The sequence below is a fragment of the Chelonoidis abingdonii genome, chromosome 8 (genome assembly GCF_003597395.2).
Source record: "Chelonoidis abingdonii isolate Lonesome George chromosome 8, CheloAbing_2.0, whole genome shotgun sequence".
NCBI lineage: Eukaryota > Metazoa > Chordata > Testudines > Testudinidae > Chelonoidis > Chelonoidis abingdonii.
In genome coordinates, this window is record NC_133776.1 from 5,735,024 (window position 1) to 5,753,925 (window position 18,902).

The window sequence follows — 18,902 nt, forward strand, 5'->3', positions numbered from 1 at the left end:
TCACCTACAGGTGAGTCAACACAGCCAGTCAAAAAGCTGGCGCCCTGGTCAGGCAATTAGCATAGGGGTGGGCGTCGGGACTCCTTGATTCCCAGGCCTGAAGGGACCAGTATGATCACCTCGTCAGAGTTGCATAATCCAGGCCAGGGGCTTCCACTCTGCGATTCCTGCCTGCAGCTCCTCATTTCTGGTGGAGCGAGAGCAAGAAAGAGCCATCCAGTCTTGCTGTCCAGTGCTGGCAGCTCCGCCACGTCCCTAGGGGAGCTGTGGCAAAGGTTCGTTAGCCCCTTTGTTAGAATTCTGCGCCTTCGATCCACCCACTTTGGATTTACCTGCCTTCCCTGGCCATCAACTGGCCTTTGTTCTGCCTCTGGCTGGTGTGTTAAGATTCAGCTGAGTTTTCTGGGGCACTTGTTCATATTGTGGATTAAATTCACCCAGACCCAGATGTCCCCCGCACAATCCTGCACCACTGACGGCCTCGGAACGGGGCTGAGGTCGGACTTACGGGTGCCATTTGCCAGGCCTGTGCCTGGGTTGTGGATTAGTAGAGGGAACCAGCTTATTGTCTGTCTCTGCCCTGGAACCCAACTCCCTGCTTCTGCTCAGCCCGGCCGGGAGCAGAAACGTGCCATGTGTCAGTTATTGACTGTCAGACGCTCACGACAACCCCATCAGCCACCTGATGTCACTGGCAGTAGCCACAGGAGCCAGCCCAGCAGGAGCAGCTCTTTTGTCCAAGTGGCTAGAAGGGTTTTGTCCCCTCTTGGTTCCTTCCCTTCCGCTCACAGCTCCCTCCTTTTGCAGCCAGCAGCCCCTGTCTCGCCCTTCCCTTTGAAACACCGCCCAGTGACAATTCACCACTGAGAAAAGCATTCTACAGTGCACGAGTGGCCTCCCCTGGTAGCATGTTCCCCATCCATGGGCACGGGCCTGGGTGATCCCCTGTGCTAGGGCTTAAACACCACAATTGTAGGCGTTCCAGCAACCTCCAGATCGGACTGTTTCAAGTATGCTGCTGGCAAACAGTCACTGGTGCAAATACTCTTCCCAGTCTTTATTTGCAAACAGGAATTGCTCTTTGAGTAACACGGATGCCCTCTTACAAAAACCCCCTGGATTTCCCCCCCAAGCATCCCACCAGCTCTGCAAATGAGGAACACTTCAGCCCTATGATCCACGGAGGAGATCCCAAATCGCATTACAGATTCTTTACTAGTCCCACTTAGCAAAGTGTTAGAGGAGTGAGGCTGGCCATGGAGAATAGACAAGGCCTGGAGCAGATGGATTCTCAATCTGTAACAAATCAAAAGAAGCATTAGGGGCTTCTGCTAAAGAAACACCACCAGCAGTTCGTACCTAACCCTCATTTACTGTAAGGCCTGAAATGAAGATGACAGGACCTAGCTTGATGTCTCAGAAATTGGCCCATGGCGTAACTGTCATCATGGAGCTGAGCCCAGAGTCCCGCCTGCAGCAGCACGAGGTGGCTGAAATGGGAATGTAATTGTCCATGTGTGACATTCGCTACCCGGCTTGTGGAACAACACACACGTGAGAAAATTTGTCCTGCTCACGGCAGGAAAAGCCTGGCAGGCTTCTGAGCTGCAGATCAGTCAGAGAACAAACCCCCCAGAAATCGTCCCAGTGCTGGTGAAATCAGCATGACCATGTTTCCTCTCTCCAAGGGGGGTCTGATTCAAATGAGAGGATTGTGTAGTAACACGGGACAGCTGTTGGCCCTGTCTCCCTGGCTGTGGGGAACACATTGGACAGAACGAACCGGGCCCGGATCTTCAAAGATCCAGCTTCCTGAGGCGCATCACTCTTATTGATTTCAACGGGCGCTAGCCCCAGGACCAGCACCTGGAGAGCGGATCGCAAAAGCCAGAGCCCAGGACTTGAAAAAGACATTCGCAGCCGCCAGATAACAAGGCTAGTGAACTACCACCGATGGAACAGCACAGTTAGGATCCACGCAAATTGCTCTCTTACCCCTACTCCCAAAACCAATCAGGCACATTTACACTGGCAGATCCTGTGCTCTGAAGAAATGCAGATCCCATTGCTGAGGGTCCCTTGCTCCCCGCACCCTCGGGGACGGACGCCCCATAAAACAACAAAGGCCCTGGTGGGATACTGCAGGAATCCAGTCCCTGCACTCAGCACCTGCAGCTCCCATTGGCTTTCACCGGCACTGCAGGTGCTCAGCACCCCGGACAAATCAGCTCCTCCAAGTCTGGCTTCCGGTGGTGGTTCCTCAGCTCTCTGAGCTGCTCTGCCTGCTTTCAGCTAGTGAGAAAGTTCTCAGGCTAGGAAGGAAGGCAAAGCCCAGCCCTGCCTAGCGTGCTCACCTCTTCCCTCCTCGGAGCGGCTTTCTGCCTCTTCTGAGGATGTTGCTGTTGGTGACAAGAAAGAGAGAAAACGGTGTGAGCTGCCATCACGTTACTCTTTACTCCCACCTTGAGTCCCGCATCCTCGGATTATGACAGCTTATTAACAAGCTGGGATCCTGGTCTCACTACATGATCAAAGCCGGAGAAATCAGAGCTTTTACCGTAGGACTTGCTGTCCTGGCTTTGAGCAGTGACCCATCGAGTCTAGGCTCCCGGCTCCAACAGTAGCCAGCTCAAGAAGAAGGCATGAAACGTTGAGTGTGAACAGTTAAACACGATGTACGTTTCTCCCTGTGGCACTTCAGCAGTGCCTAGGCCAGGTGCTGGCCCGCTACGCAGAGATCCATTTCACCACAGCCTTTTCCCTGGTCCTATGGATGGCCAAAGCACAACCCTACAAGCTGGGGCCCTATGATCCCAAAGACCCACAGGGCCAACCAGCTCCAAATTCTACACAAACCCTCACCCCGCCCCGTGGGTTCGGCATGGAAATCTCTTGACACCAAGTGTGCAGAGGACACAGTGCGAGGGGGTGAAAATAACGTTTAGGTGGAGACCGAAAGCAACCCATGCACGGATTCTCTGGAGTGCTTCTAGCTTTTGCTGCTGGCTGTTGTTAAATTGGCCAAAGGGACATTCCCTTTCAGCCCCCAACCCCTAGGAAAATAATGCCTAAGCTGGCAGATAACAGGTGCACCCCCAGTTCCTGCGTCACAACTCCGGCAACTCACTTTGATTTGGCAGCCTGTGTCCAGCACAGCTGATCTTTGGTCTCTTCTGGCTGTACTTAGCACAGAGCTGGGGGCTCCCCGCCTGCCGGCAGCACCAGTCATGTAACTTTAACTCTGCATCTAGAGATGGAAATTGCAGCGCAGTGTCATGAAGGGAAAAGTTACAAACATTTGCCAGGAAACGGCAGAACCAGCCTATTCCAATGTCCCTTGGAGTCAGTGAAAAAAACATCCCATTCTGTTGGTGGCTCTTGGGTTGGATCCCACAAATTGCTTCTCTCTTAGCCGACAAATTGACAACAACTGATGTGCGGAAAAGTTAAAACGGTTCATAAGCCTTGTTTATGGGCAACGGCGAATGCTGAATCAGTGTTTGCTCATGTAACGCTTCCTTTAGAGCCAAGGAACTCCTCTCTGAGTGAAAAAATGTCAAACGCTGGGAACTCGTATTTCAGAGCCATTTAGTGACATTATTCTAATTAGCAGGAGCTGACATTAGTAACAAAACCTAGTCTGCCCTGTCTTGCGTCTCCAGCGCTTGGTATGCACCAGTTATTAACAGGTTCACAGTTGCACTGGGCAGGCATCCACTGGCCTCACAGCTGCCCAGACAGTCAAAGAAAAAAATCTTAAATTTCCCTGGAAAAATCACTGAAAAGCTGAGGTGGGCACAGCCCACATGGCTCCCATTGCACGACGGGGGGAAGTGGGGCAGCTGCCAAAACGCCTCAGCCGCACTTACCGCGGTCAGGGGACGCTTGGCGCGAGTTCTTCCAGGATCTCTCCTGCCGCCCATCGAGGAGCTCGTTCTGGCTGTTGTAGAGACACCGGACCCCGGCGCCATATTGGTTTGGGGAGGCTGGATACAGCATCGTCACACGGGTGTTCGCCAAACCTGCAACAACCCGCCGTGTGCACGGCAGCTTTCAGACTCTGGGCATGGACATGCCCCAGAGCCGTGCAGTGCAAGAGGCCTCCCTGGCAGCGCAGTCCCAGGGTTTCCAGCCCAATCCAAAGCCCAGTGAAGTCATGGAAAGGTTCCCCTGGATTTCAGCAGGCTCTGGCTCAGGATCTTAGAGAGCCCCATTCTCACAAAGCTCCTCTGAGCCCCTGAACTCACACGCTCTGGTGTCGGGATTGATTCTCCAACCCACCAAGCAACGGTGACATCCAGCAATACCTGGTTTCTAACTGGGCATCCAGGACCTTTGACCTGTATCAGATCACAGCAGGAGACAGGATCTATGGACCCTGCAGTGTCCCCACCAATACTTGCCTGCCCCCAGGGGTGTTTTGAGGATAAACAGGATAAAAGATGAGCCATTGGCTAAGCACCGTTGTTGAGAAGACAGCCCCAAACCATAGGGGACAGGGTTTGGGGCCTGAATGGGCTTGAGACGCATGGTGAGTTATATTCCCACCAGCAGGCACCAGGATTCTCTCTCCTCACAGGTGCTGAGCTGGGATCATCGCTTAGGGTGGGATGGGCTCATGTGACTAATTCCTTGTCATTGCAGGGGAAGAGGTACTGGGGGGATTGCGCCCCTTCTCAGGTGCTGGGTCTCCATGGAGATGACCCTCCTAGGTCAGCAGATCCGGCCCTCTCTGTGGGGCGGGTGCTTTCTCCATACTAACTGTGATGGAGTAGGGACTGTCTGTGTGGGGAACGGGAAAGCAGGGGATGTCTGTAGGTGAGGGACAGGTAGTCAGGTTGTAATGTGAGCCGGCAGGGGGGAGGGGGAGCTGCTGGGCGGAGGAGAAGGAAACAAAGGGTTTTTTTTCGGCCGGAGGAGGAGAGGCAGGACAGTTTGGGTTTGGGCTATGGGGAGGAATTCAGGGGATCCTAGCTGGGATCCAAGCACCCTGAACCCCCAGAAGGACTCAGTGGAGGGGTCCGGACTGTGCCTGCAAGCTCTGCTGTAACCTGTGTTCCTGCTGTCCAATAAACCTTCTGTTTTACTGGCTGGATAAAAGTCACTGTGGGTCCCAGGAAGAGGGGTGCAGGGCCAGACTCCGTGACACTAACCCCTAACAGCCTCGTAAGGAGGAGCCGTTAGTCCATCTCACTCGTGTTAGAGCTGACCTCGCTCAAAGCAGGGGAAGGGACCACCTGGTGAGGACTAGATCTAACAGGCCCATCTGGCCCTGGCATGGTCAGCATACCCCACCTCCTCTGCTCCATCGGTAGTGCCGATCCAACGCTCCGTGTCGCAGAGAGCAAGGGCAGGATGGCAGATCCCTGTTCCAACTGGCGGGATCTTGCTGCGTGCTAAGCCAGGCCAGACACCTCAGTCTGTAGTTCACACGCACGTGACTGGCTAGACTGTATATCCACAGCCCACGCAGATCTAGGACCAAAACAATCGACAGGTTTCGCCTTCTGCTGAGTCGACAAGATTGTACTAGCTCAGGCAGAGAGAGACTGGACTAAGCTGAGTTCTTGGACAACTTTGACCATACAGGAGACTAACTGGTGATATTTTCTGAAATGGAAGGCTAATCTGGGCCTTGCTCCGCAGCCTCTGATTGTCGCCCTTGGAACGCTCCAGAAACTCACGCGCCGAGTCGAAAGCAGCATCGCGGTAGCTCTGGGGGTGGTCTCTCGGCTAGGCAGCGTCCCGGGTTGTAAAACAATAGGGAGTGGATGCAGCCAGTCCTGACGGACATGTCTGAGTGGACCCAGTGCTGCACAAGGGGCGTTCCTGGGGGGTTAGCTGCACGTCAAGGTGGCCATTCAGCGGGTCCCACTGAGGGCCCTGGGAGTTTTGCCCCTGGTTTCAATAGGGCCAGGAGTTCACTCACAGCGTCTGGGGGAACCTGGGACTCTCTCACTTCGGCACAGTCTTGGCTCATCTCAGGTGCAGAATGAAACTGTTTGGCTGCAGGGCCCATACCTGTGTTGTAGCCTCTGAACTGGTCGGGGCGATATTTGGCTGCTGGGGGCCTTCGGGTCAGATCGTCATTTCGGTAAAATCCATCCCCGCTGAATGACAAAGCAAACCCATCATCACCCTTCCTGACAGGAGCAGGGATCTACTCCACATCAGCCCCAGCAAGTTCTCTACGCTCCCTGGGCCCCTGGAACAACTCCCAACCTGCCATCTCAGACACAGGGGGAACGGAGGCCCACAGCAGATCAATGGATAAGCATCCCCGACTCACAGGGCACAAGGCTGAGCCTATGGCCATCTCGCCAGGAAGCAGCTGTGGTGCTGAGAGCTCTGAAGCTGCAATGCCTTTGCTGACAGGGTAATGCTCCTTTTAAGGATTCACGGAGTGTGCAGAGAACTACCACCATTTTGGTTTCAGCCCTCCTGTAGCCTGTTACTGAGGAGACACACACACTCTGCTTTCTCCCAGAGGAACTTTAGTTTGGGTCGTATTGTACTTGTTTGGCTTCATCTAGACTAAAAGACTGAAAGCCGGTGCTGCTCTCTGTGTGTGGAAAGAGAGAGCGGGGAGTGACTCTCATTCATTAAATTGCAAGTAAAGCAGTGGAGAGATCCCTTAATTCGGATCAGTCTAAAGTTCACAAGACACCCAATGCTCATTGATATTGGTAAATCCTCAGCCTTTCAAGGGTCGCCTGCATTTTAACTACATGACACCTTCGGGATCCATAAGGGCAGGGTCAGTGGCACATTATGGGAGTTCTGAGGTTGCAATGTGACCCAACTGCAAAGGGGTAAATACAGAACTGGGATTCGTAGGACCTGATCCCTAGAGGAGTGAGCATACAGCACCTGGAGTAGCCCATCAGCACACTGGTCAAACCCAGCTTGGTGTAATCCCACTGCATGCCGCCGTCTTGGTAAAGGATGAGGACATAGGACTTGATTCCATCCGTGCTGAGGACAGCCTGGTAGGTGTTTGTCTAGAGAAACACGAGGTGCTCGGGTAAGGAACACGGTGAGGCTGTGTTCCATAAAATGTAAACGAGGGGCTACAAATCACTATTCAGCGAGAGACAACCCAGCGCTAATGCTAACGAGGAGTTCTCTGTTGTGAGAGTGGGGCGTTGGGGTGAATCTCTGCTACTCCCGGAGAGCTCGGCAGTAATAAAACCAGGCACAGGAAGCAACGACAAGTGTAATTCTCGAAATAAATGTCACAAGCCACCCAAGAATGTGTAGGCAAACTTAGGTTGCCAGGGTTTGGTAGCCGCCTTATTTTTCGTGGAAAGCGTTGTGACATTTTCCTCTAAGGTTTTATCAAAAATGTTATCAAACCAACTGTCAAACACTTTAATTTACTGAAAAGAGTCAATGCTTCCTATAACCACTTTGAAACGATTTCCGATAAAAATTTTATAAATGCCAAATTAAAAATATATTTTGAAAAATAATTCAAACTCACCAAAAAATGGGCCTATTTCAAAGGGTTTGAAACAAACTACTTAAAAATTGGTTTCAACGTGTGATAGTTTTTGATCAGCTCTATATGCACTTGATCATGTAACAAACAGAAAGATTATATTACTCAAGGTGTCTCCATGAAAAGTGAGCGTAGGGGGCTTTACCTAGAGACCCACGTAAGCCCTCTTTTGCATAGGCTCATGGATGGGGTGAATTTATCTTCGACAAATGTTGAAGCGAAACACTCAGAAGTTTCTCCCAACTAGTGCACAGTAGTAATGGTAGCATGGGTTCTGAATTCATGCCCGCTCTAAGTTCACAAATTCAGGCTATCATAGGTTATCCGGTCCCCGTCACTAGCATCTGAGCACTTCATAGTGTTTAATGTAGATATTGTCCCATTTTACAGATGGGAAACTGAGGCACAGAGAGACAGGGAGTTGCCCAAGGTCCCATGGGACCTGTGTAGTGGAGCAGTAGACTGAACCCAAGTTTCCTGAGTCCCAGACTAGCACCCTAATCACTGAATCGTCTTTCCTCCTGTAGAAGTTCCCCAGAACGTTTGGAAATCGATCCAGACCAATCCAGAAGCAACAGCTCTCTGGAGAAAAGCTGCCAGGGGTATCTAAATATGCCTCACGTGTCACAGGACACAGACACAATGCAGCAGCCAAGCCTGACCAACACTGGGTGCTGCAGGTCTTTGGGACAGGAAGCCACTTTGACAATAGCTTCCTGAAGCCCATGTGGCCACTTACCCGAGTGATGGGCTTCCATGCTGGATAGGCCGGAGCCTTCTCCCAGGTGATCTTAAGGGTCCATTTTGCAGAGTATGAAGTCTTCAGGTATCGCCGAATCTTGGTCTCCACATCTTGGACAAAGGGGTGTTTAACAGAATCCAGAGTAACAAACTCCTGCAGGTTGTGCACGGGTATGTTACACTTCCAGGGCAGGGAAGCGCAGCGCTAGCATTAGGCATGTGAAGGTATCAAAGGAGACCGCAACCTGTTGCTCATTCACGCATTCCTCCCATTGACTAAGGACTTACATGATACTTGGGCCTTAGGCAGACCCTCTGCAATGGGGTGCATTTCATGCCGAGTGAGGATGGACTCGGACGTTAGGGAAACAACAGGAACTGCTGAATCCGACAACACTTATAAATCCCCACCACTCGGTCATCTGCACATCGGCAGGATATCTAATGACTTGCTAAATCATAAGCTGCATAATGCGAAAAAGTGCAGCATAACTGTGCCTGACGTTTAGCAGGTCTTGCTGGGCCTCACCACATGTAAAAACTGACCTGGTAAAACGTGCTGCCAACGCCTTTGGAGAAATCAGCGTTAGCCCAAAACACAGCAACCACTGGAACGTTCTCACGGCCGGTAAATCCTCCGGGAGGCGGGTTTGGCGATGGGAACAGGTCACTGTCCGAGGCTGGAAGAATGATTTGTCCGTTGTCTGTAAACTAAACGACAGTATTCCTTACGTTAGCTCCTTCGCAGGAGAGACGAACTAATGCATAACGAGGCACAGTCTCTGTTTACACAGCAGCTACACACCCGCAGCTGGCCTGTGCAAGCTGTCTCGGGCTCACGGGACGTGGGCTGTGGGGCAGCTTTATTGCTGTGTAGATGTCTGGAATCTGGCCTTTAGGACCCTACACCAGTGGTTCTCAAACTGTGCTCCACAAGCTCCATTCAGGGGGTCCCTCTAAGGTGTGTGCCTGGGCGGCCGCACATGAGAGAATGAAGGGCCACCCACCTAATTAGTGGAGCTGTGCAGGTGTGGCTCCATGAATTAGGTGTCTGGACCCTGGAGAAAACGCACAGGTGAGGTGAGGTGGTGGGCTTGGGAGGACCAGGGGGGTGAGAGGGGGCAGTGGGGTGAGAATAGGGGGTGGGGAGAATTTGGGATGTGCCGGGCTGCGGCAGCCAGAGAAAGAGGTGACTTTCCCCAGCTCGAGGGTTGCAGCTGCTGGGGAGAGACCCCCCCTCCTTCCCAGCCTCAGCTCTGTGGCTGCTGTAGTGGGGGAGAGAGAGACCCCCGTCCTTCTCTGCCCCAGCTCAGTGGCTGCTGTGGTGGGGGACAGAGGGCACATCCATTGCATTAGTAAGGTAAGGCTACTGCTATTAAAGTATGAGTTGTGTGCTTTTATCTGTAGAATGAAAAAACGTTAATTATAAACTTTTTTTTATATAGTGCTTTTATCCAAAGCTCTACAATAGTTAGCGAATGGTACAAACAACATTTGGAAAGATCATTAGGTGGTCCCCCGAGACCCTCAGCAATTTCCAAGTAGTCTGTGGAAAAAAAAAGTTTGAGAACCACTGATCTACACAGCAGTGGAACAGCCCCACAAGCCCAAGTCGGCTGGCACAGGACAGCTGCGGGCTTTTCTTTGCTGTGTAGACAGATTGTCATGGGCTTGCTGCAGAGTCCACTGAAGTCAACAGAAAGACGCCTGTTGACTTTAGGGGATTTGGGGATCAGACCTAACTGTAGTGTGTATTTGATCATTATTACTGATTTTTGTATTGCCGTAGTGCCCAGGAGATCCAGTCACCGGGCAGGCCCACACTGAGCCAGGCACCATGCAGACACTGAGTGAAAAGGCAGCCCCTGCTGTAGTTCATTTTCTACTGCTTCATTGCAAAACATATTTTTTTAAAATTAGAAAGTGACGGTGATCTTAATAAACCCTCTACTTCCCATGAAATCACCTCTGGCTCAGACACTGGAGATAAAATCCAAGGAACATTTTTTGCAGCCACTAATAAAAATGATTTTTATTTCTACAAACATTAATCCACATTTGTTGAAAATGAGGGGAGAAAAACCCACATTTATACCCGACCAGCTAAAATCTTAATACACTCGGCATGTTGCGCTAGATCTTTGTTCGTTACTAAAGGGCTGGCTAAGGCACATCTCATTTAGACTCACATATAGAGAATCGCGCAGAGTTTTCCCAAACGGGAACCCAATCTCGGGTTTGAAGACACGAGAGTTAAAATCCACTCTTCTCTTCACATATTGCTTATCGCTTTCCTTTGCTCCATATGGATACAGTGGCACGGCTGCAACTAAAACAACGATTACAAGCAGCTTCCTTCAGGTCACTAGCTAAAGATTTTCAAATATCAAAGGGACCGAGCGGATGGCAGGGGAAGCAGAGTGAAATTAAGGCAGGGTCCTTGGACCATAGGATCTGGGTCAGAGGGGACCCGATGCTGCAGTGAGTCAGCAGGTGTTATCGCACGGGGGTAAATCGTCAGAGGGACAGCGGAAGTCATGTTCGCTTGCAGAAATCTGCCCATTGCTCAGAAATTCAGGGGAGGTGGCTTACCTGTTGCTGACTGTCCTGTACCACTTGTAGTGGCCTCTCTGGTCCCAGCTGAAACAGACACTGTTCTCTCCTGGACAAACCCTGCTCTAGTATTGGACCGAAGGGCTGTTTACACAACCAGAGCAATATCTCAGGAGTTGGGAGGGGAAATCACACACAACTCAGAACCCTCCATGTTTACGTTGCCAGTCAGCTTTTTAGAGCCCATTTTCACATCTTGGCAATTTATTACAGGCATAAATGGTACAAATTAGATGTTCAACTACTGGCTGTGTGGCCAGATGGCCAAGTGCGTAACTGGCCTCAGCTGCACTTTGTTATCTGGGCTAGCACCAGAAAGGGAAAGGCTGGGTTGAGAATCACTCTGTGAAAGATTCAGCGTTGAAGTCTTTGCCCAAACCCGCGTTGACAGGGAGAGGCCGGGGTGGGGGGGGATCTGCCTTTGTTTCCTAGGTTTTAGGCACAATAAAGTTCAGCTCAAAGACATGAGTAAATATTATGAGGCTCCTATCGCAAGCTCTGAATTCATCCCTTTCATTTAGAAACGGGGGCTTTCACAGCAGGAAGTAACCCTTCATAAGAGAGCTCCACAAAACCAACATGGCTTCCACCCTGACACCTGCCATCACCATGGCCCCTGTCACCTGCTCTGCCCAGGAAAACAGGTCTCCCAGCGTGCTCCAGGCCTGAGCTCGGGAGACCCAAGACGTGCTACTGCACATGGACAACCAGCTTGGAGAGCCGATGGACTGAGCTGAAAAACACCTGCCTGAAATCTGGAGACACGTGCTATCAGCGTGTGACATACCTGTTGTTCCCAAGAGGGGGAACGGTGTCGCTGCCCGTCCTCTGGAGGGTGCTGGAGTGGTGGCAGCTGGCACGTGGGACACACCAGCCAAACCCAGGTTAACCCCTGGTTCTGGGGGCGTTTTCCCCTTCTCCAAATGGAGGGAAGGGGAGTGGGATCCCATGGCAGCAGGAGTAGAAGAGGTGGCCAGGCGTAGCGTCGTTAGCAATTGCCCGGTCACTGCCTCCAGTGCTGGGAATGCTGCAGGCACTCCTGAGTCACCGGGACAGATGGCTGCTTCTTTCGCAACCCCAGTGGGCCCAATTACTGTTGGCCTCTCAGGAGAGGAGGGGGAGGACACCGGGGCACTAGGAAACGAAGGTCCTGGCCATGCAATCTCTGAAGCTGAGGGCACAGCAGTGGGTTCCCCGGGAGAAGCAAAGGCAGCTGGGTTTGTTTCCCCAGATGGTGTGTGTATTCCTGTGACTCTCCCATCCCCTAAGGATGAATATGGGGAAGTCTCAGCATTGACCCAAGCGTCTCTTTCTCCTGGAGGCAGCTCTGCCCCACTTGCTCGACTCGCCTCTGCATGCTGGGCATCGGGGTTAGAGGTGGTGGTTTCCTCATTGGCTGTGGATGCGGAACCAGCCGCGTCCCCTCTTCCTTCTATAGCTACAGGGGGGACGGTAACTCTCTCACCAGCTGAAGACGGAGTAGCAGAACCCATGGTGCTGGGGCCTCCTGGTGAGTCTGAGATGGCAGAGACAGAGGCTGGGTCCCCAGGCACTACAAAGATGGACGCAGATGTTCCCTCACTGCCTGCAGACGTCTCCCTCACAGGGGCTGGACGGGGAGCCCCGAGAGCACTGGACAATCCATTTGTTGCATTGCCCATTGTTTCAGGCTCAGCCAGGGCTCCACTGGGAGATGCAAAGGCAGGTGGGGATGTTCCTCCCGATGGAGCCAGTCTGCCTGTCACAGTCCTGTCTCCTAAGGGCGCACGGGGGGATGCTTCGGTGCTGGCCAAGGCTGTTGTTTCTCCTGCAGGCAGCTCTGCTTCCCCAAGACTCTGCTCTGGGACAGAGGGTGAGGGATTTGTTGCACTCTGGAGATTGGGGCTGGAAATTGGGGTTTCTCCATGCGCCGCAGGCACCAGACTAGCCATATCCCCTCTGTTTTCTGCAGGTGTTGGGGCCAGCGCTGTCTCGTGAGCTGAGGATGGCTGAGGAGAATCCACAGCCAACGCTCTGGGTTCTCCTGTTGGCAGATTGTGCATGGGGGCTGGACTCGGCTCTGCGCCCCGGGGCGAGGGATCTGTTTCACTCCAGGTGCCCGCATGAGATGTTGTGGCTGCTAGCTCTACATTGGAGGGTGCAGCTACCCCGCTGGCAAAGCCTCCAGAAACATTTGCTCCTGCAGGACCTTTGGCTGTGGCAGCAGGTGACGCAGACTCTAGGACTGATGGAGCGAGGGGTGTTCCCCTCACACTAGCATTGGCAGAGTTTGCCAATTCCTCTCCCACCCCAGTAGCGACAGGGGCTGTCCCTATGGCAGCATCTGGAAGCGGCTGGGGAGAACTGGGAGCACCAGAGAGTCCAGCTGAGGAGGATCCTGTACTTTCACTCTCTGAAACGGACAGCTCGGCAGGGATGTCCCTGGGAGACGGGACGGCAGACGGGGCGGTAGATATGGCTGTCACCATCCCAGGCTCTAGAAATGAACGAGGGGAGGTTTTGGCATTGGACAAAGCTCCTGGATCTCCTGTAGGTAGCTCCTCTGTATTAGCCAGACTCTGCTCTGTGTCGGTGGGCAAGGGATTTGTTTGGCTCTGGGTATCAATCGCAGATATTGCGGTTTCCTCATTTGTGTCTGACACAGGCTTACCCGTATCCCCTCTTCCTTCCGGAGCTGCAGGGGCAGTAACTGTCTTGCTCTCTGAAGCCAGATGTTCAGAACCAGTAATGCTGGGAAATGCACTTGGGGAGAGCCCCTCTCCCTCAGTCTCTGCGGGTCCTAGTGACCCAGCCTCTTCCCACTCAGCTACAAAGGCAGGTGGGGATGTTGCCCCTGCCAGTGCAGATGTCTCACTCTCTGAAAGTGGTTCTGGGGATTTTGGAGCACTAGACCCATCACGCCCTGGACTTTCAGTCTCTGAAACAGGGGCCTCAGTAGGAGAGGCAGCAGAAGACAGGAACGCTGCAGGAGCTGACTCCACCTCTCCCACCACTGGAGAGGGAAATGTTCCATTAGACACAACAGTGCCAGTGGATGCCAAGTCCTCTGGCCCCCCACCAGTGCTGGGTGTGGCTCTCCCATCCTCAGGAGCTGCAGAGAGAGGAGAGGAGGCAGTGACACTGGAGAACGCGCCAGGAACAGATCCTGTTACCTCCAACTCGGAATGTGAGAAGCGGGTCAGGTGAGGGTCTGTTGGGCTGGAGTAGAACAAGGCCAACGTGGCAACTGCTTCTCCTGCCGGAGTCATGGCAACTGTCCTGTTTTCCGGAGAGGCGTGCGAAGAGTTGGTAACGCTCGCTGAAGTTTCTGCTTCTTCTGTAGGGATCTCCCCTGCTTCACTGCTGCTGGCTACTGGCTCTAGGGGGGAAGACACTGTTTCAGGGACAGAATTTACATTGTCCCCATTCACTTCTGACACCAAACTAGCTGTTGCTACTTCTGCTGGAAAAGAGGCGCTGGCTTTGCTGGTGTGGCCGCTTGAAATGGTGCTTTCTCCAGGCAACGTGGTCACGTCAGGGTTTGCAGCCATGTCGGACAGGGACAGAGGCAATCGTGCTGCTGAGGTGACTGCTGTCTCCGTGGCTGCCAGGACTCCGGCATAGAGCAAACTGCCCTCCTCCGTGGGAGACCTGGCTCCAGGGGTGAACTCATCCTCTGGGACCACAGAGGTGGACCCCAGGGCTGCACAGGCTGGAGGAAATGAAACAAAGGCGTAAGTAATTCTAATAAGCAGCTCAGTTATAAATCCAGCCTGGTTTGCAAACTACTCAATGCTTTTCTGTGCAGGACAACACTGCCCAGCAGGGGCCTTTTGCTTTTCTGTGCAGGACAACACTGCCCAGCAGGAAAGGGCTGAGACACTGAGCAGGCATCAATGCTAATGAAATTAGACTTCAGTTTGCCAGGGCAGGTAAGGAATCCACATAAGCTGGTTTCTCCTTCAGGGGCTGCAGGTCACATGTTCGCCGTTGGTTTCCTATGTTTTCAAGCTTTTGCGCAGCCCCAGAATAATCCACCCCCAAGATTACTAAGAACAGGCCTGGCCTGGCACATTCTTCTATGAGCAACTGACATCTTGGCAACACAGTTTGACACCTTGGGGATGGGGGGGGGGGGGGGGCTGTTGGTTTTGAGCAGCAGAGCGAGGGTGGCAGTCCCCTCAAATCAAATTGCCTGAACTCTTCGGTTCAGTTCCTTGCTCTGCTGCTGCCGGCAAGCTGAGGGTGGCCATTCCCTTGGAAAAGCAGGCCATCAACCACTAGCTGTGTGCCTCAGTTGCCCTCTGTCAGAGTGGCTGGTGACAGCTAGCTCAGAGGGGTGACATGAGGACCGATTAGTTAATGTCTGTACAATGCAGGAAAGTGCTGCATAAACCCTTCAAAATATGACCCTTATCACCCATGTGACCTTGCTTACGCTGACCCAAATTTGGGGGCAAACTTCACTGCAAGCAGGGGCCCAGACTGGAACGGCTGTTTCCCCAAAACACTCAGGAGGCCAAGTTCCCTGTTTTGTACACTGGGGGTAGCAGAACTGCAGGACTCCCTGAGTCTCAGCCTGATCCAAGATGCACAGAACGGTCCCAGGGAACCATGTACCAGCTGGGCCTAGCCAGAGAGCAGCTTGTTATGGTCACTCCCCATCACCTTCTCCTGCGCGAGGGGCTGTGGAGAGGGAGAGGGAGGAGTTGGCTACGCTGGCTCTACACCTGCCAGAGACTCCCACACCCAGCAGGGGACTTGTGGCCAGTTACAGATTTCCTTACCCCACCTGAGTGAGGTAAAGGGAGCAAAAGGGGCTGAGAATCCAACCCAGGGTATCTTTGGCCCGTCCAGGAGTCTAAATTTGTGCTTTGATCTCTCAGGTATTTTAAGAGGGGGATGATTTGGGGGGGACAGAGAAGGCTGGGCCCTGCTGCCAGCTCAATGGTTTAAGGAAGGTGACTTGCAAGGGGTGAGAAAGCTGGTCGCTCCTGCAGAGGTTAGCACAGGACTGGGGTGTTTCCCAAGCAGCTGGTGGAGGAATTGTTCGGCTAGTCATGGTGCACCCGGATTCCTGGGAAGGCGCATGCAGGGGTGCAGATGGAGAGAGGTGCCGAATACATAGCTGGTCATTTGCATAACGGATGCCAAGCAGCTGGCACGTCAGCCAGAGCACTGCAGTGTATAGCCGCAGTGCCCACGTCTCCCCCACTTAGATCATTAACATCCGGGTCCCCCAGCACCTTGGCACCCTCTAAGCCTTTCGACAGGTACAGTGCGGGGGTGGGGGCAGAAGGTGACACGGGTAGGACAAAAGCTGGCACTGCTGTTCTGAGCCAGGTTGCTAGATCCTGATTCTTCTGCCCTTAGCTATGCTGAGTAGCATCTTCCCCCACCTCCCCCAGACCCTTGCTCCCCAGTTCGCAAGGTAACCGACAGGTAAACTGCAGCACATGGCTTATTTCTCTGGGTGGAGGGGAGATTTTATGTGCACGTGCAGGAATGTTTAGCAGCAGGAGGCATTTTTAAAACCCCATTTTTGCTGATTTTATCTGCAGCCTCCAGATTCGTCAGGAGGAGACACTATGTTTCTGCAGGCCCAGTGCAATGACTGAGCACATTGAATCTGCTCCGGATACGCCACAGCCGCTGGGTAGAGATGATACCTCTGGAACTCAGAGCAGCGGTGCCCCTGACCACACCACGGACACAACGCATTCCAGAGAGGTTAGCAAGGCTAACGAGGGTGTGACGTTATGAGTGTGATAAAATATCTCATTGAAAGGTGACAGGGCCAGAAAGAGTTAATTAATTCACAGACTGACTGACCCAGGGGGAACTTTAGAAACAGGTTAGGAAGATCTGTTAAAGACTAGAGCTTTGAAATGCAGCTGGCATTTTTAGAGACAGAAGGGGGGCTGTTTGCTCCGGTCTTGTGATGTAAGCAAACAAGTCTTGTCTATTGCTATAGCTTTGATTCAAAGATCAGAAAAGGAATCTTAACATTTAGGAAGATACTTGAGTGAAACAGTATTATTGTCTATGTGTGTGTCTCTTTGAAGGTTGTGGTAACTGTATCTGAACTGTTTAATGGATAAGTTACCCTGTCTTAATTGTCAGGATGTTTGGGAGAAGAACAGTTAAGCCTATTGTTTTCTCAGGCCAAAAGGCTGCTGGAAATGTATAAGAACCCTGGGACACGATCCTACTTCATCTCAGATCTGCTTTGGGTTTCAAGAGGGGGAAACCTTAAGCCACAAGGATTGAGAGCCCCAGTCACTGACTGGAGTCACCCTGAATATGGACATTGGACTATAACCTGTGGACTATTTCTGAAAGGACTTTTGGTAACTACAAGCTCATCTCTGCTATGTGTCTGAACCTCAAGAATTGAATTCAAGTCTGTCTGTATATTGATCTTTTAACCAACACTCTCTCTTTTCTGAGTTAATTTTAGCTGAGTTAATAAGAATTGGCTAATAGTGTTATTCTGGGTAAGATCTAAATTATAATTGGACCTGGGTATGTGGTTGATCCTTTGGGACTGGAAGAACCTTTTCTTTATATGATGAGATAAGATTTTCAGTGATCATCATCATATCTGATGTGTGTGTCTGGACAGAGGCCTGAGGCTGGGCACTTTAAGGGAACTGCGGTGTTTGAACTTCTAAGTAACCAGTGAGGTACTGTAGAAGCTGTTCTGTGCTGGTTGGTAAATCTTAAATATTGGAATAACCTCCAGCTTCTGGGGTTTTTCTGCCCCATTTTTGTTTGCTGTTGACCCTAATTGAGTGACTTCAGCTGGCTCCCACAGGCAGCACGGTCACAGAGGGTCTCTAAGGAGCGCTCAGACTGTATCTGTAACAGGATGGAACATCCTAACTCAGGAAGCTGCAGAGCAGTGCAACGCCGCTCCCGGTAACACAAGAAGACATGGTGTTTACAGCTCTGAGAATGACACTATGAGACTTACCCTACCTCAGTTTCCCTAGCTGTCAAATGGGAACAACAAATACTTTCACATCCTCTGATGGAAGTGTCTCTGTAAAGGGCAACATGTGGGTACTACTGTGCCTGTCGTTTTTACCCTCTTCATATTTCCCTCTGGTTGGGGGGGTGGGGTAGAGCCAGTTTATTAAAGCACAAAATTGTTGCCAGAAATCTTTGGCATACAGTCAAAGAACTCACAACACCTCTGTAATGCATCGGGTTTACAGAAAACCACCTGGGACCAAATACCGTTTGTAAGGAGAACAGGTTAATTTACCCACTTCTTGGGCTTGATCCTGCAAGATGCTGCACAGCTCCTGCAAAATACGGAGCTGCCTTAACTCCTATGTTCTCAGCGCCTCAGAGGAAATGATCAGCAGATCTCAGGATCAGGCTCCAGTTCTATTCTCAAGTCTCCCTGGCTCAGTTTCTCCAGCTATCAGGAGACCTACCTGTGTAAAGACTTGTCACCCCTCTGATGAAAGGCTGTGGTATAAAGGTGCAAGGGTCCTGTTAATAAAAGCTTCAGCCATTACCAAGAGGCAACAGTCTCTTACAGTCTCCATCTCTGAGCCTCCCTGTCCCTGAGGCTGGGCGAGCTTGTGTCAGCAGCTTAATCCAGTACAGAAACACACATGCTAGTGAACAAAACACAGGACTTACTGTGCAGAATCCACAGCCAGCAGCCTAAGTAGGCCCAGGAGATTGGGCTCCAGGTCCCCATGGCTCAGTGAAGCGCGCCGAGAAGCAAGACCTGCGAAGGTGGAGAAGTGCGCTAGGGAAAAGGCAGCTAATGGGAGATGCAGGTCTCCTCCCTCTGCCTTCCGGGAGCTGTACTGAAAGAGGTGCAATCTCCTGCCTGCTGTGCACGGCTACTTATAGGGCTGACAAAAGAAGGCGGCTGCAACCATTGCATCACACCCTGTGCCCCCCCATGTTCTCCCCTCACCCAAAAACCCCTCCCCTAATAGCCTCCCGTTACCATCCATGTTCCTGGCCAGCCCCTGGGAACACACATTCCTGTCACTCTCACATGAGCACCCAGCAATAAAGTGACGTGTCCGAGTGTTGGCAC

At 52.1% G+C, this 18,902-nt stretch overlaps 1 protein-coding gene across 1 annotated transcript; it reads right to left on the reverse strand.

Annotated features, from left to right (window-relative positions):
• Positions 1–1,291: 1,291 nt before the first annotated feature.
• MUC4 (mucin 4, cell surface associated) lies at positions 1,292–18,646 on the reverse strand. Its single transcript, XM_075068963.1, has 13 exons — positions 18,491–18,646; positions 11,643–14,546; positions 10,835–10,939; positions 10,432–10,571; positions 8,789–8,953; positions 8,241–8,396; positions 6,871–7,001; positions 6,022–6,110; positions 5,296–5,475; positions 3,870–4,022; positions 3,128–3,247; positions 2,355–2,399; positions 1,292–1,296 (listed from the first exon to the last, which is right to left on the reverse strand). The coding sequence occupies exons 1-13, from the start codon at positions 18,549–18,551 to the stop codon at positions 1,292–1,294; spliced, it is 4,254 nt and encodes a 1,417-aa protein (XP_074925064.1). The 5' UTR covers positions 18,552–18,646.
• Between the last annotated feature and the right edge of the window lie 256 nt (positions 18,647–18,902).